General features: G+C 32.1%; 1 protein-coding gene across 11 annotated transcripts in view; it reads right to left on the bottom strand.

The window, feature by feature from the left end:
• Window positions 1-19,187, bottom strand: part of LOC143921391 (uncharacterized) — a 182,139-nt gene that overhangs the window by 21,961 nt on the left and 140,991 nt on the right. For all 11 annotated transcript variants that reach the window (XM_077444663.1, XM_077444664.1, XM_077444667.1 and 8 more), the window contains one exon: window positions 3,661-3,754. In XM_077444663.1, coding sequence (XP_077300789.1) covers window positions 3,661-3,754 — 94 coding nt within the window. The remainder of the gene's footprint in view (window positions 1-3,660; window positions 3,755-19,187) is intronic.

Here is a 19,187-nt window from a genome sequence, read left to right as displayed (position 1 = left end):
GGTTTTCATATTAATATATCATGACATTTCACCTTAAAATCGCATTCGAATGATGGAGGATGATGAACACAACACGTGGTGCTATTTGACGTAGAACAGACTCAGTCGATCTGCCAAATAATTGGCCAAACTCATCGACTTTCAGCGTGAATCACCTCCAATATATCAAACATGCATATATTTTGAGATACTCGTGTGTAGAAGGCGTGAATTATTTCAATAATATTAAGAGTTAGATTTGAGCCATTTTCCCAACACCAGACATCTTAATAATAATCATACTGCCACTTGCTCATTCGAACCGTTATGAAAGTTCATAAAATTTTTATAGCTATGAAATGGGTCTGATATTTGATACAAAGCTGGACCGTTGATATATTTAAATATTAGTCAGGTTATAAACGGATAAATTGTTAAATATTTGCATGCAGTGATCGCTGCAAATATTGAAATAACTTGTTTTGTAAATATTGTTGAAATTTTCCCGTGAAGTCAATTTTTCTGTGATTTTTCAATGCATCAAAACACCAATTTCCACGATTTTTCTTATCTTCTATTGTGACGTATATTTTAAGAAGATTGTTGATAAAATTTACTACATAATTGCATATTATTACTTGACATTCATTTCAAACGATAATTGGTTTACAAATATGTGAAATAAATGTAATATTTTGTGTTCCAATTGCAGGACGATGCGCCATATTGGCTGAAGATAAAATATTTATTTTAAATTTTGCATTATAAACACTGTAAAAAACCAAAATTCACTTGTTAAATTCCGACAAAATTCATGTCGGTCTGAAAAATTCCGACAAAAACCATCTAGAAAGTCTTCTCGGAACAATAAAAATTAAACGTAAACTAAAATGTATCATATAAAAGTTTATTTTTCAGTTTCGCGAGAACGTCGATATTAAATGACGTCTAAACAGGTTAAATTTGAGTGATGTTTTTGAACTCACACGGCGGATTTCACGGAAAAATCTATCAAATGACCAACGTCAACGTTTTCAAATTGAAAATCTGCTTTTCAATCAGTAAACATGTTCTGTAATCTCGGGCGGATTTGTGGGCGTCACGGGTACATTAATCGCAGTCGCGAGATGAAAACATTTCCTCGGAGAAAATCTAAATATTTATCACCACGGGTGGGTATTACGATGTCGAATACGATTCGACCAATTTTCCCGATCGTGTGTGATGATTATTCGATTTTGAATTGAATTTGCGAAACCGAATTTAACAACGGAATCGAATCAGTCAGTGCAACGTTTGTGCGAAATATGATTGCAAGTTTAGTAGGTAGAAATAATTATATTTACATACATAAAAATTTGAATTTATATAAAAAATAATAGTACTTACCATGGATAGTCATTTCCTGATATAAAAGGAAAGTAATACATTGTTACTTTTGCGGTTAAAAATAACAATAAAATTTAATACGAAATATAACTCGTATTGTCGTTAAAATACTATTAAATCACTTAATAGTGTCGTCTCATAAATATATTAAATTATTATTATTGTACTGTTATTAAAAAAAATATATATATGCACAATTCACTAGTACAATGTTTTAGTTCAGATTGGCGAATTGACGAATCCGTGAATGTATACTAAAAATATAAAGATTTTAGTTTTTGTACGAGACATTCGCGCAGGACACGTGAAATCGCCACTGAACAACCACCGAGCAACTGATTTCGATTTTGAAAATATTATTGTATATACTATCATCGAAATTTCGAGAATTATGGAATTATTAAATTGTAATGTTTGAAGACTGATAGTAGTTTGTGTGCATAAGTGGGTAAGTTTACTTAAATTATTGTTATTATCGACGTAACTTGGTAATAATTTATTTTTAAATTATTACATAACGGAACACGGCTCAATGCTTAATATTAATGCATTTTAAAGTGTTGCAATCGCATTTAGAGTTATTGTGAAATATAAAACAGCAATGTAAGTATGTATGTACGTGTTGATAACATGGGGAAGTCTAAAACAATTCGGAACAATATGTAATGATGTTCGATTTGAAGGGCCCGTGTCTAATTGGACGGAAACTTTAAATGCTTTTGATCAGTTATTACTAAAGCCCGGACCCTGAGGGGGCCGTTTATTGTTCAAATGTTGTAAATGCATTGTTAAAGGTTTGCCGAACCTTTTTTACAAAGCATTTCCAAAAATTGAACAATAAACGGCACGCTTCCGGTCCTACCTCTAGTTATTACAATGAATGGTCAGTATTTATGTATTAAAAATTAGCGGTCAATTCAATCGATCGATTGGTCAGTATTTTATTTTTAACGGTCAGTGCTTTGATTAAATAATCATTTATTTTTAAATTTGCTTCTAATAGCTTGAAATATGAAGTTCTACATATTTTTCTGTTACGACTAATGAAATGATTTTAGGAGACCGAAAGCACTTCAGCAATTATCTAGTTTTATATAATTTCTATAGTTTCATAATCACTTAATCGTAATTGTAATTTATCAAATTCTGACTGAATATGTCATTTCAAAGTTACTGACCAGCCATTATTAGTTCATTAATAAGTGACCAAAATATTAAATGCCATTTGAAAAGATAGACATTTTACTTTGGTATACGGATATGAAGCAGAATATTGAGAATCCACTGATGAAGTTATGTTAAAATATAATAATTATATTCTGAAAGATTTGGAGATGGTTAGAGAATAAATAATTTACTTCCTGTATATTTAAACACATTTTGATATTATTTGGCTATAACCAAAACCACAGAGACGGATGTAAATGACAATTACTTTTATACATACATATATACTGTCAAAATTGATAAAAATATCATTTATTAAGGAAATCAAAGTCTTCGAACTAATTTATTTTGTTTTTTTTGTGTTTTTTTATGATATTTAATCGAAGCTTAGTTGAATTCCCAACGTTATAGCTATAAAAAATAGTAGAATTATTTACTCATTAATTCACATGCATGTGCAGTGGGATTTCCGCAAAATTTATTTGTTTATTCGAAACATTCCAAACGTTGAATTCGATGACTTTAAACAGATAAACAATTGCGTTCATTGACATTGAATTCAATCATTGACCATATTTAATTTGCCGTCGCCTCTACAATACAAATGAGGTGACAGACAAATATCAGGATGCGGATACTGACTGCAAAAGTCGAAGCTGCATTGCGAAAAAGTTGAGGTCAAAATTTGCTGATGATAAAAAACATACATACATATGCATTCGTAATCATATAGCTATCAGACGATACGACTACAAAATTAGATATAGGATAAATTTAATAACGAATGATTGACGGTGAAAAATTAGTGTTGGCACTAATTTTACCGATAATATTGGCATCGGATTACAATTAACCACGTCGTTAGTTCAATTTTAAAACGGTAGTCAAGGGTTAATTCAATTGCTGTTCATGAAATTAGATGATATTGAGCATCCGCAACGAGACAATCGTAAATACGGTCATTTAATATAATACTCGTAGTCTAGAGGTTATTTATATCAAATGTGACAGCCAAATTGTAGAGCGATATCTCCAATTGAACGTAAAGGTTATTGTCGCATTTCGGCCAAACACCTTGTTCTAATTTCGGCCAATTTTTGCACTTCTGTATCGTGTTTTACTCACTTAATCGTAAAGGCCAAGATGATGATGATAAGAGCAACCAAAATCATAGCAATCAGAACTCCGAATATCATGTAGGGTCCATCGTTTGGAGCGTCTGTAAAAAAAAAACAAATAAATTAATTAAATACGTAACTTTTGTCGAAAGATTAACTTAATAATATTTAATGTGCGATGTTTTTTTTTTGATAGTACGGTTTTTACAATGTTTATAAAGAAGCAGAGTAAGCGATTGACAAAATCAAAACATGTCAATCAAAAACATTATCTGTGACGTATTTGCGTATTACAACAATGAGAATTACATTTATAGACTTAATGGATTGGCATAGTAGCATTAGTGACGCAGATTCATAACAAACGCTCTAAACTAATGATATAAAATGATCAAAGTACTTCGATTTGAAATTTGTTATTTATCATTATTATTTTTTATTAACATTTATTGTGTGCATAACATATTTATTCAACGAACACGTGTCGAAATATTAATGTATTATATAAGATTGATTTATCGTTACCTAATCAAAGGTAAAACATATGTATATATGTATGTACGTCATATATGTAAATATAATATGTTCTTCTTCTGAAATCTTACATTGACCTTTCCGATCGGGCTGATTAAAATTTAATAAGAAAATATTTAATATTAAGTGCGTTTCACAAAAACATTACGCTTCTCAAATATGACACACAAATTTGAAATTGCATTTGAAAACAATAATATTGTGCCAAGCCCCCAGCTGGTTTTATACGACTCACAATACGCATTAAGCTCACTTGGTCAGTGTTGATTAGATAGGCAATAATTAATTTGTTTTGTCTCTTTTATCACAATATAAACATGTTATTTGAACAACCCGAAAATTATGACGTTTCATTGGCCTCGAATAATCAATTCTGGGGATGAATTGAAAGTATATATACTCGATTATCGTAAAAAATAACATGTAAACAGAACGCAGTACCTTTTATCTTTAGTGGTAATTTTGATAACAAACGAGAAGAATAAACAAACAAGGTGTTTGAATTTCAGAAAACTGTCGTATTTGCAATTCAGATGAATCCGTAATAAACGTCTCTTTCGCGTATTCGTATACGCAAAAAAATAAGAACATTGATACTGAATAAATATGACACTTTCCCAATACCATTCTGTATCACCTGTTCAAAGCCAATTAGTTATTATAGCATGTATGTACGTGCGTACGTGTTTTGTTGGCAGAAAAGCAAGGTGACATTTTCATGTTTTAAATACATATTGATTGTTCTTGGAAAATACGTTTTCATATGACCAAAAAATACGTATGTACATCCTTGTTAGAGGAATAGTTGGATGAAAATCTATCTTTCGATTTATTTCATTGAAATACATATGTATGTATATATGTATACACGTTTCGCAAAAATTGTAAATCAAATTGATTTTCTACAGTTTATATACCGTTGTTTTATTCTTTAGTTGGCATTCGATTTGCTCGTGTAACTTCGTAAATTGTCATTCGCCATAAAAGGGTTTAAATAGTATGCGTTATCATGATGAAATCAATAACGAACAGTGTGTAGGCAAAATTCATTTGGTATTGTAAAAATTGCTTATTAGAAAATGGTTGTTAATTAAGTTGCTAAAAATAAATAAATAATGATCGATTAATTCTACAGAGCTGTCGCGTGTCGAGGCAAGGTCGAAAGAGTTGGTTCACTTTTTACCTTTGGCGAATTTACGTTCTTGCGAAAAGATTGTTGACCTGATGGGGAAGCCTTGATGTTCCGCAAAAATCATAATAAACCTCGTATATTTTCGGTAACGATGAATCGCACTAATTTAAAGAATCAAAAACCGAAAGATTTAACGTCATTTATATAAAGGCCATCAGTCTTAATTATACGCGAAGAAAATAAATTTAAAAAAATTGCATCACGTTAATGTTGTCTCTGAAAGAAATATTTATATTTTATTATCCTGTTTACTAAATAAATTCTGATAAAGCCAAATTTCGTCGGGTATAACCCCAACTGATCGTCAGAATTTAAACAGGTTTAAATTTGCATAAGATTAGTAAACACCACATTTTTTGTTCCCATTCAGTACAATATAAAATCATCATTTTACATCTGTCAGTAATTTCCTTAATATCAACATTGCATTAATATTGCATGTCTTCTATAATTCTAAGGTCGCTTTAGGCTAGTCAGCTGCATTATTGATTTATTGTAATTTTATGTAGATATGATAACCAGAGTAAACGATGCCAATTGCCATTGTAATTGATATTTCAATGTATTTATGAAACGATACGAGATGATTTTTTATGTGCCTACATTATTAATGTTGCCATCTTCTATCTATCTGCAAAGTGTAATTCAATACAGCAAATCAGAACGCCTTGACGATATATGTATATACAAATGAACATTTGCAAGTACGTGTTAGTATTACGCGAGAAAATTAACCCCAATATTTGATCCTAGTAAAATTGTGTCAACAGTGATGCGAAAATTTTAATCGAATAGCTATTTTGACCTGCAGTTTGATCTTGCCGTCCAAATTTTGCGATGTATTTGAGTTTACATCCTGAACTATTCTATGTCGTCTGCAAATGACAATTGTACTACACCTTGAATGTAAACGTATTTATGAAAATGACCGTCATGCATCAATGGATTTCCGGTTGGAGTTTTCATCAATCTTTTACACAATTCGGAACAAAATCATACGATCCAAAAATGAACTGCGAAAATAATCATATTTAAACAGTATTTGTGCGCATGTTAGATTCCAAAGTTCGATCCGATTGAAGTACAAATTAAACACTGCAGATTTCGCGCTTGCCGTATAATATTTTAATTGTCGAACAAAAACCTAATTTTAAACATACAAAATATTATTGATGACATGTTGAAAAATGTGTCCACCTGTCTATCAGAATCAAAGTTGACGTCGTTTATTACACAACATAAATACACATTAACTTTTCCCTATAGAATTTCACAATGGATTATCTGCATAATGGCAACGTGCGATTAATTTCCGATACAAGTATTTTGCCATAAGCTCTATAGATTAATGATTTATCTATGGGAGAATCAAGCTAATGCGTGCACTTATCGTTCGGTTCACGTCATTTGTTTTTAATTGAACTTGTTCAATGATACGTGGGTGTGTCTATTGGCCTGTTTGAAGATGACTTCGTCGTCATTTCGACTGTACATACATACATACATCGCCTGATGGTAATATTTGTAGCAATAAACGATTCGATTGACCTACAGGGTCTTCCGAGAATCTAAAGCAGATTCATCCAAATACACACGTCAGCATCAATTCATTGCTTTATAGCGTGAGGAGTCGTCAGTTTCAAAAACCATAATATAAAAAAGCTGTAAAAAGATATGATTATTAATCGTCATAAGCGTGTATTGCGAATTCTAAGATTTTAACTTATCGTTCTAGATTAAATAGATTTCTGAAATTCATTCATTTTTTTACTGGCACATAAACTAGAAATCGTTACAAACAATAGATCGTTCTAAATAATCTCCTATCAATTTAAAATGATGGAATATGTATTTTGACATGATTTTTAGATTTTTTTTAGATTATTATCAAAACAAATGATAACTTAATACTATTTTTCCTTAAAAAAATTCTTTATAATCTTAATATAAATGCTTTTTAAGTAATTAATATAGTACTTAGCGCTGTCAAAATGCAATTCATTACAAATTATCACAATATGATATTATATGTAGATAAAGATCTTAGAAACTCCAGTATTTAATTCATTGACATTGAATATTTCATATGTATGTAAGTAGTTTCTGCTTATTTTATTATCTCTAAGAAAAACCCACTTATTTTATATTAATCAATAATAATTTAGTTTTGCTATTGTAGTATTCTTATCTTGAAATCAATCGGTTTTTTTTGTGCTATTTTAATCCATGTATGAAAATCCAACATATCGTACGTATTGCATTGAAATAAATGTATTTTGAATTTTTGTTTTTAATTAACATTTGGCACAAAGACAATACAACTATTTTCAACATCAGTTCAATAACGATTTGTCGATGCAATCTTTTGGCAATTATTCCAGAATGTTTTTGAGCTTTTTCAGTTTCCGTTTTGTCGTTCCTTCGTGATTTTTCCGACAAGTATCCATCCGAGTGTCATAATTATCGCGTTTTTCTTAGGCAAAGGTCGCCGCGAAACCGTAATAAACTTGGAAGCACGCCTACGGTGTATTTTCGGCGGAAAAATCACGAAATTAAACTAGACAAAAGCTATTTTTTCTTCGAGTCGATCTTGTGTTTTGGTGGAGTCTGCCAGTGTTTTGAATTTGCGTCTCGTGAGGGGGGTTTTGCGTAAATCGCGAAGGTCCTCGTCGCGTGCGCGTAAAGACTTGTCGGAGCGCAAGGAACTCCCGAAGGAGATCTAAAATTGCAGCTCGTGTGTGTATTGTTAAAGGTCGTCGACTCGTTTAGTTGAAACTTTGTAAGCAATACATCAAAGAGGAAAGTCTCCTCGTTTGTTATTTTTGTCGGGAAATTTGCTAGAATTAATTATTTTCATATATCATCAGGAAACCTCAATGCGCCAAATTAGCTGTAAAACGACTCTTGAAATCGCATCTTTAAAAAACGATCATAGAAATTATATTTCCAATGTTATAAACAGCAGTCAACATGTATTTGTATAATTTCAAATTATTTACATTTATAATATAATATGTATATTAAATCTAAAAGCAGTTTTCCTTATACACTTTTCCGCAGGGTTCTGTTTTCTTGGAAATATTTTTTATCAATGATATTAGCATACAACTATAAACCTAATGGTAACCAATCTAACTTTTATTACATTTCAATGATGGTACATATGTACATATGTGGTCAAAATTGTTTATATATTTAATCAGGATAACTCGTGTCATTAATACATTAATGAAAAACTAAACATAGACTCCTACTAAAACACCCAAAGAAGTTAAAAAACAGCCAAAATAACCTGTTTTTTTATAATTATAGCATTCAAATTATTTAATCAGTGAGAATCTGTCATTAAAAATGTGTATCGGCATAAATTTTCATAAATAATTACACTGAGGAACAACAAAAAAATTACCGGAGCGGAGACTTATCAATCTTTACTAAATTTGACCCACTGCATTCGATTGTGACAATATTTTTTGTTGATTCCTTCTTTTTCATGAGATATGAGCGTTTAAAAATGTACAATTTTTACATATTTTTGGCTTTGGCAGTGCTGAACTCAAAATCTAATATTGCTGTGCGAAAAGTGAGTATTAGAATCAATACTCGGATACTTTTTCTATTGACCGTAATTTTTTATTGCTTTAAAATATGCAGTGAGAATGATCTAAAATTATACTATTTTATACACATTTTTTTTCGTTATACATATTAAGAGCTTATTTTGCAAATTTTTCATTGACCACGTTAATCCAGATTGGTTTTTCCTCGAAATATTTTTTTATCTGAACTTCTAATTCAAGCGGTAAATGATTATAAATTGAGTTAAAAAATGATGTTTTAAATGACAATACGCATCAAGCAAGAGCGAAATGAAGAATGAAGAGTGCACCATTCGATCAAATTTAGTAAATATTTATGTCTCCACTCCGGTAAGTGAAAACGTGATTTTTTGTTGCTCAGTGTTATTTGACATAAGTGCCAAACTTTATGTATCGTTTTTGTACAATATACATACATAAAATCAAACTATAATATTAAGTTTCAGTAAACAATGTGTATTGTTGCTGTTTTTACTTACTATAAATCAATTTTATACAGTACATTAAAGAAGATTCTTGAATTTACGAATGTTAAAAACTTGTTGACGAAGATTATAAGGTCCATTAGGAAATTAGTTCAAATGAATAATAAATTTAATACAAAGTAGTCTCATGTATGTATGTTCCGATAAGCAAACAGAACGTTTATAGACACGAGTATAAACAAATCAATTCATTTATAATGACGGTCAATTTGACTTAACCATATTTTCGAAATGGCATATAAAACTAACAATGCTCCTTGATGTTCGCTATTAATCCATCGGAGAGTAATCATAAACAATACTTTAATAATTCAATGAAAATCACGTGACATCTATAAGGACATCATCGAGATCTAGTCGTCCTTTCCTTCAAGCGTTCGAGGTTTCCAGAAATAACTTTACGTCTCTTTAATTACATGACATCCTCTCACGCGAACGACATTTTTTTCTAAACATAGTCGCAGAATTATGATATATTTTCAACTCTTGCTAAAAATATTTATGTATTTATGCAAACGAATGGCGGTTTCGCTGTCTTGCGAATTTCCTCCAGCACACAGATGTATAGAGAAAATAATGCGTTTGTCTCGGTTGATTGACGTGCCGTAATTGCGGACGCGTCAATCGACAAAATTTGCAATCGTTTCGGCACATCGAACAATGGCATTGTCGTGGATCACATGCCTCTCCGAATTAGCGATTCTGTACGTCAACCGAACACGGATGAGGTCGACAACGACGTTTGTCCATCCAACTGCGATAAATCGACCACTTTGTTATAACGATATAGTAGGTTCAAAACCGCTAATTTGTTAAACGGCGATCTGTCGTCACACACAACCGTTCGCAGAAACCTATTCATTAACAAGATTTTTTTTCCGCGAACGTTTTTTTTAAGTTTAATTTTTGCATTAGTGGTTTGCGTGTACATATGTGACGGTTAGATGATATATCTAAATTGTTTCCATTGTAAGTTGCTTGTATGTATTGGTGATGATCATATATAATTGTGAGCCATTGCTAATGTCATATGTTTTCAAGTACGTGTGTGTAATAAAAGTGCTGGGCTTTGTCCAGGTAGTTAATAAGTTTAAAATTATAGCAAAATGTCACCTAGTGTTGTATAAGATTATATCGTATTGAATAAATACACAACATACATACATATCATTAAATATAAATTCAAATTTATTGTAGAAAATCAAGCACTCAAGTGTAATTATGAGTCTTGCAGAATCATTGTATGCTAAAGGTGACGCAAGAAGAGTGGCAAAATACAAAATACCAATTCAACTCACTGAATCATTTTCGAGTTAGCAATCAGTTTCGATCAGACCTCTTTTTGCCTGATATATTTTTTGTAAATAAATTGAATGATTGGGATTTTTGTCATAATTAAATTTATAAAAAATTTATAAGGTCCAATTTTAAACATTCATTATTCGATCAATGTGTTTTTCCATTGAACTTAGATTAAACATAGATGTGAAACTTTGACATTGAACGCCAAAATGGTACACAATGTTCAATGCACGGAAAGAAGTATGGAACGCTGAATGCTTGGCATAACAAGGAAAGACAGGAAGCGAAATATGTGGGTGAAAATTATGACAAAGGTAGTGTATATAGTGAATAGAGTGAGTGAAATGCCACGTGGCTAGAAGAATGGACGAAAGGTGGACAAAATAAGTGCTAGAATGGTACCCGAGAGAATGCAAAAGGGTAAAAGGAAGACCGTAGGGAAGATGAGTGGACGAAATTAGTAAAATGTGTGGAGTGAGATAGATGAGAGTTGCTCAAAACAGAGAAAATCGGAAGCGTGCTGGAGAGGCCTTTATCCAGCAGTGCATGGTGAAAAGCTAGCTGTAAATGATAATGACTATCGGAAATCACCAAGTACATATTTAAAGGCTTGTACATATAACGTTTAGATGTTTACTTTTCAGATCTACATACAGTCTACTCATTTAATTCATATCTACTTTAACTAAAGTGATGGCACAAATATTATTGAACTATTTTTTGATTGGGCAAAAATGATTTTTCTTTAAAATTTTTCAATAATTTTTACACTAATGGATTGCATTGCACTTGCACTTGCATTTCAGCCTCAATTACATTTCGACTCGTACAATCAGGTCTAATTTATATAGTAGACGAACCCTTGATACTCTTATTTGAAATACTATCTGGATGAAAACAGGGGAATTAACGATGTAGACATTTTAAGAAGAATCAGTATGACTCAAATGGTGTATGGTTAATTTGAAAAATTCTTGCGTATAAATAGGTAAATTCCGGAAATCAATCAAAAAGACGTTCAGTGTATAAAACAAGACAGGATGTTTTCGTATACACTTATCTTGTCGATTGGAATCCCCTGCCAGTGTGAGATCACCTATTTCCAGACCCGTTGTTGATTTCTAAGCAACGAAGAAGAAAAAAAGTGAACCGATGAATATTCCGCAAATTGGCCGCGTCATAATTTGCGATATCTTAACGGTTATGCAAACTTTATACAGTAACGATTCCAAGCGAGCGGGGTTTCCTGAAATTCTCCGAATTTTAATAGTTTTTTGTTTTGTAAAACGACTGCGCCGAAGTTGCGAAAAATTTGGTTTAGCACTCGCTTTCGATATTATAAGTGTGAGTCACCAATTGATTCGCAGATTCGATTTGCATATTTTGTGTTGCTCGTAGCATTTTTTTTTTTCGAAGACCGAACAGCTTCTATATGATAACATCAACACATGGTAATCTGGAGAATATCGGGAACTAATCACAATGAATGAATATCGATAGGCGCACGTTATCTAAAACGTGATTTTGAATTTAAAACTGTCGGGGCATGTGATTGTTATGTATGTATGTAAAATGTGATTCGAGTGTTTCGGTCGTTTTTTTCAATATGATTAAAGTGTTTATATTGAAATTGTACAATTGTTTTTGCTATTTGGCAAGCGAATAATAAGTTTCTAGGAACAAAATACACACACATACATACTATAACACTCGTGCATATGTAAGTCGACTTAACAACGGCGATGTTGATGCCAAACTAAACATGAAATGCAAAATATTGTAAAGAAACAATAATCATTTGTATTTTAATGAGACGTTGTTTTTTGAAAGAGCTTTTGACCTTTAGAAAATCGAAATCATTCGTTAAACTTAAAAGTAGCTATGAATTAAATTTGAGATTTACTCAAAGTAATATGGGTATCTGTATATTCATAAATAATAGATAAAATTCGAATTATCTACATATGTTTGAGCTGAAAAGATGCCATCTCTGATTCCAAAAACAGAAACAGTGCTAACTTCCAGACACGTGCGCTTATTCATTGGATATGTTCGCTTGATATATGTATATATTTATGACTTATCTCATACATATATGTATGTACGAGTTTAAATATTGTTGTAATTTTGTAGTCTGAGGGTAAATAATAAATAAATAAAGACGAATAATACTCTATCAAAATAAGCTGCTATTAAGTTATATCCAACATTTCATATGAAAGTAAATACTCTTATCTTTTTTTTAAATCAAACAAATACAATAGTTTTAATTTAATTAAAAAAAGAGTTAGACAGTCTTATGATTGAATTAAAAAATAAATATTTTGGAAATAGTCTTCGTATTTTCTGTAATGTTAAATAGTTACAGATATATTCAAAAAGCAATAGGAATAGGAAATTTGGTTTTTAACTTTCTGGTTGTATGTACTTCACTTCAATCTATGGCATAGATTGACATAGATTCTATATATGTACATAAAAACATATACATGCGTACAAAATTACAAAATCAAGTGATAAAGCTGACTTAAAATATTTCATCAAATTTTTCTTCATACCGTTCAATGGACAATCGATAAGAAAATCCGGTACAACTATGTAAATAAATATAATCAATACTCAGTTTGTAACCGCTTTAGATTGCTTATAACAATATCAGGCTACCCAATTGCGTCAAAGACCAGACACACAGACACAGTATGAATGATCGTTTTATGAGTGAAAAATGTAATACATTTTCACGATAGATTATCTATTACTATACCTATATACTACGGCTTCAACTGGGAGTTTCTGGATTGAACTGGTGGTATTATTTGTCGGCGATCTAATCGAGGTATTTTTTTTTATCTAAAATACATAATATCTGGATAGCTAGCAACATTTCTAGAACACAATATCGATCCACGATTAGAAATCTAGCACACTGACTCTCAATGATAAACCTCTATACTCCATAGGCGAGTTTTTTGATACAAGGTTTGAGGAAAATCTCACTACACATGTTTGATTTCGCATGCTGTCATTTTTAACGCCCATCTGATTCCAAATCAGTTATCATTTGAGAAGACTCTTGGGAAGATACTTTGTTTGGTAATTTCATATCTGCTGTGAGAGACAAGGTCCAAATGAAAGAAGAGAAGAAATTATTCAGTGATGCCAAATATTAATTTCGAGTAATTTGATTAATTTTCGAGTAATTTGATTAATTTTCGAGTAATTTGATCGAATCGTTTTAGTTGAAGACGAAAACAGAAAAAAAACACACAGAGCTTCGTTTTTGTTTGAATTGATCAAACTCAGTTTGCAAGAGGATGTATTGTAGAGTATAGAGTAGAATTCAAAATGGAAGATATTATATTTAAATCAATCAATCATGCACACTCGTCGTAACAGAAAGCTCCAAAGCGACGAGTGTGGTATACAGATTAAGATTTATTAATTATATATACATACAGGTATACGCCGATACATTTACACGACATTAAACACGACATTTATGTTCATTTACAGAAGTATCGTAAGTATCATACAAGGCAAATATAAACGTCGATCCACAGACATATGTATATGGACAAATTTGCAGCATACAGCAACTCGAAATTTTGCGAGAAAATTATTAAAGGTTGTCAATTTGTTGGAACCGTTGTTAATTTGAAAGGTTATCAATTTGTTGAAACAATGAAAACCAGATAAATTGGCAAATTCTGATAGGAAACGATCAACTTGGAATCACAAATCCAAGGTCTGGCCAGCAGCAACCGATGTTATTGAACCCGTGACCACTTTGTTCGAATGCATTATATGCTAACTACTATGCTGCTGTTTAAAAAAACTATTTTATAATTTGTCTTAAACTGTTACGAAAATTGATTGATTGAAATATAATGCGCCACAAGAGAAATTTTGTTCATATAATAATCAAAATTACAAAATCATGCCGAGGCTTAGTCCAAAGATAAATTGGAAAAAGAGTCATCAAAGGTCATTAAGATCACAAGTCGTGAAAGTAAGGACGAAGAAGAAATGCCAAGCGTCGTTCATTACACATTCAAATTTATCATTATGAGCTTCTCTACTATACAATGTGTGCATACTACGCATGTAGCACCCGTCTTTTCGATTCCTTGCGCTTCGCCCCAGACTTGTCCCTTTTTCTTGCCATATTCCCATTAAATTAACACACACACATACATGTAAATGTATCGGTATCATGCTATCGCAATAGATACAAGGCGGTAGAGCGGTGAAATTGTTGGCCAACTGTGCCAAGGTGAGGCGGCCCTCAATCGCGCGGCCAGCACCAAGTCCCTGCATTTTACGAGGAAATCCACTGACACACTTCGTCGCATTTGTTGCATTTTAATTCAACCCAAAAATGTGCATTTTCACACCATTCGAGCCGTTGCTAAACAATTAAATATAGTACCAAACCGCGGGAGGCCAGTTTCTACGGCTAAAACTTGTATCCATACATATTTTGCCTTGCTACGTAGTAGTACGATGCGCTGTGTAGAAAGTAACTTACATTAGACATTTTCATGAATAAGTGAGTGTGATGCTGTTTCGTAATATCCAACGCGTATTATACAACGGTTTGTTTATGGTTGTTTGTGTGTGTGTGTGTGTGTGTGTGTGTTTGCAAGAGAGGTCTGGTTAATTTGATCCGACCGTTACATCAAACTAACTGTCGGTTAAAAGTCGGTCGTGTGCCACATTTACGAGAACAACGAGGCAACCTAAAATACTATATGTGTTATGTAGTTGGTTCTGCAATAGTTTTGCGACATGTGCTTTTGAGCTAAATGAGCATTGAAAGTGCAATTTGCGACGGGCAGTATGCATAATGTCCATTATTTGCTAATTCCCAATTTATTTCTTATTGTCATACATTTTTCAAACAAAATATACCTATCCTATCAAACAAAGGTGACTTTTGTTTGACACTAACTATGTACATATTGACGCGATGCAACAAGGCTATTCCATTAATAAACCCATGCAAGGAGCTATTACAGAGATGGTATATTATGTAATCGATGACAGTTCCTCTGACAATTATCTTATTTCACCCACCCATCTCATTTGTGGCTTCGCTCACATCCTTTTACAATATAGTCTCTTGGATATCATTCTATATACACAAATAGTAATTACTCATATGTGTACACGTGCCTAAGCGAGTTCAAATTTGCTTACATTTCCGTTCGAAGCTGACACAACGCACAAAACATAGCTTCCAGGAAAAATTTTATTCGTCAACTCTCTTGGGTACCATTTGAGTACCATTCTATACCATATTTCATCTAATCTCATAACCACATTGCCATTTTAAGCCCTTCACTCGTACCACTTAGTTAGATTTCCTTGACATATCTCTTAACCATATATTTCGCTTTCAGTCTCTCCTTGTCGTGTCGGACATACAAATTTCCAATACATGTATGAGTGCAAGCAGTAATTTGGCAGCAAATTTAATAAGGAAGAGTTTCAATAATTAATCAATTCAACCAAAAGAGAGCCGACAACAATTTGATCTTGGCAACAGCTGTAAAATAATTCTGGACGTATTTGGGCAATGTGAAACCGGAAATTTTTCAAGGGAACATTAACAAAATCAAAACTAAGCTGTATTGTGATAAAATTGAAAGCAATTGAAATCTCCATGTTTGTAATTGCTCGAAACAGCTCACGATATGGTTGACGGCATCAATTAGAGGTACATAATATATCGTCAACGGCCTGCAGCCCCCAATCCAAAAGAAAAGGAGGAGTTTACAATGGAATATTATGCGCGATTCGTTAAAAACGGGAAGGATTTTACGACACATCCTACATTTTGCAGGAAGTCGCCGATTTCACTGCACACAAAAATCATTAAAAGTACATACACGTTCAATCGCAAAATGCAACAGCGTTGACCCGTTTTTCCACAACGGAACGTTTGCAAAACGTTGACCCACAAAGTGACTCACAAAGACCCAACAAATCACAAAGGCACACCACACTCCGACACCGTTGCAAATAAATCGCGAGAAAAACGGATTCGACCGGTTTTTCCCGCGAGCTAAATTAGAAACAATTATCCGTTTCGGGTCTGGAAGCTATTTATTTTTTTTATATGGAAGATACATACATATGTATAGTATTCGAACGCCATTGTTGGCGAAACCCGGTCGGAAAAGAACGGTTCATTTTGAAATAATGCAATGCTATTCGAACGAATGGGAATACAAATAATGCACACTTTCAGCATTCAAAACAATCGATCAGGTGTGACGATTGTTCCAAGCGTTGGCGTCGTTGCAGGAAATCAGTTGCGAAACTCGATCGATAACTAACTGCACTTATAATAGTTAAATGAATGTTGGAGTTTCGGCTCGATGAACCCACGCTTGTAAAACGAAAGCCTATTAAATTCAGGTATTGTAAAGTACGAATGGAATTTGTATTAAGTGTATGTATATGTATGTTACAGTCGAAGTGTATTTTCATTTTTGATATATTTTAAATGGAATTTTAGGTAATTCATAATCGAATACAAATCAACTAGTAAATGATCACTCTACAAATGCAAATACACTTTCAAAAATGTGCGCCAGTTTTAAAATAACAGTTGAGTTTTGTCAGTTCTGATATTTTTACGAATGCTTTAGAATTCAATAATGCGTTCACATTTGCTAGGTTTTACGAATTATAGTAATGAGTATCGTATAACAATAGCTCTAAGAGTGAGTTCAAAACAAAAATATGATATTACAACTCAATTTACTAGTCGAGCGACGTTTTCACGAAAGCCTAACCTTTCCATTTAACCTGATACCAACTTATAGTTGAAGTGTATCTTTAGTTGCAATATGTGTTGACCAGTTTGAATGCAATTCGGCATATGAATCAACTTAAGTGAATTAGATGAAATATGTATATTTCAAATAGTCAAAATATATTACAGCTGAAAATACACTTCAACTATAACGGTAGTTGGTACCAGGTTAGATGGAATATATTCCAACTAGTCAAAATATATTACAACTGCAAGATACAATGTAACTGTTACATACTACATACATACATATATATGTACATATATTTTAAATGTCTATTCAAAGTGATATTGAAGTCTGTACGGATATTGATATGCAACTTTGATTATTTAGTCAAAATTTTATTCATCCATGTTCTGGAATTGTTTTCATTAAAAAATGTAATAAAGGGCACTTAATTTACAAATGGATAAAATGTTTATACTCATTCTTGAAAATATGTATATATTGATGTACATGTACATATACGTATATATTGAAGTGTGTATGTTATGTACATGTAACAGTGAAAGCATATTTCAAGTGGAAATATATTTTCACCAATTCAAGCAGTGAAAATGTGTCAAACAATGAATTTACAACGTTTAATTCTATAAATTTATTTAATTATAAATCTAATACAACCAACCCTGGAAATGTAACTAGTCATGATTGCACTGAAACGTCAGTGAAAATATAATTTCACTGTGACATACATACATATGTAATGTGTGTATATGAAGATTCATTGGTCAAAAGAATACTTATATGAGTTGGATCTTTTCTGCAGAATAACCCCATTTTAATGAAGATTTTATTGTATTGTATTTTATGATTTTAAATAAAATTCAATAATAATAACAATACGAATTTCAATAATGTACATATTGTATACGGCAAAATATCTACAAAATTGACAAAAAAATTCAACTTTTTGTCAAAATTTCAGTCCCTGATATTTCAGTCAAGAGTAGAATGTAATAAAAACCGAGCTGTCGTTGTAGCTAAAAATACATTCAAGGTCCGTTTATATATCGGCCGGAAACGTGTCCGGGCCGCGTACTGTTGTAACATGTTTATGATTACGTGCTTTTATTGTGACGTGAGTGCTCAATGTTTCATAAACTCGACCCGAACACTTTCTAGAACTGTGTATAAATGGACTCTAATTTTCATGGCGGTGGCTATTCAAAAATTAGCACGTATCGTATGCCCCAAAATATGCAGATCAATTGTGCATACATTTAAAATTACGCTCTTCCTTGACCAAGTAAATATAATATACATACATATGTACATATAAATACAATTTAAAAAAAGTATACACATTCGAATTTTTCCTCGTAAGCGAATTTGTTACTAAGGAGATAACACGTGACTTCAAATTCGAAGAATAAATTTCGAAAGGAGATAAATTCTGAGAAATGCTCAATTCAATTCAGCCAGTATGAATAATTTACACATGAACCTTATTTGAAGAGGTCACTCCTTCCTTATGTATTATAATTGAATTACTTGATATTGTTTTATGACTCAAACGGTGCATTATATGTCATTTACTTAGCGTGACGTAACGTTACCATATCGCGGAAAACTGGAGTGAAATATAGGTCAAAACA

Source organism: Arctopsyche grandis, chromosome 13 (genome assembly GCF_051622035.1).
Source record: "Arctopsyche grandis isolate Sample6627 chromosome 13, ASM5162203v2, whole genome shotgun sequence".
NCBI lineage: Eukaryota > Metazoa > Arthropoda > Insecta > Trichoptera > Hydropsychidae > Arctopsyche > Arctopsyche grandis.
This window is presented reverse-complemented; position numbering and strand designations above follow the sequence as displayed.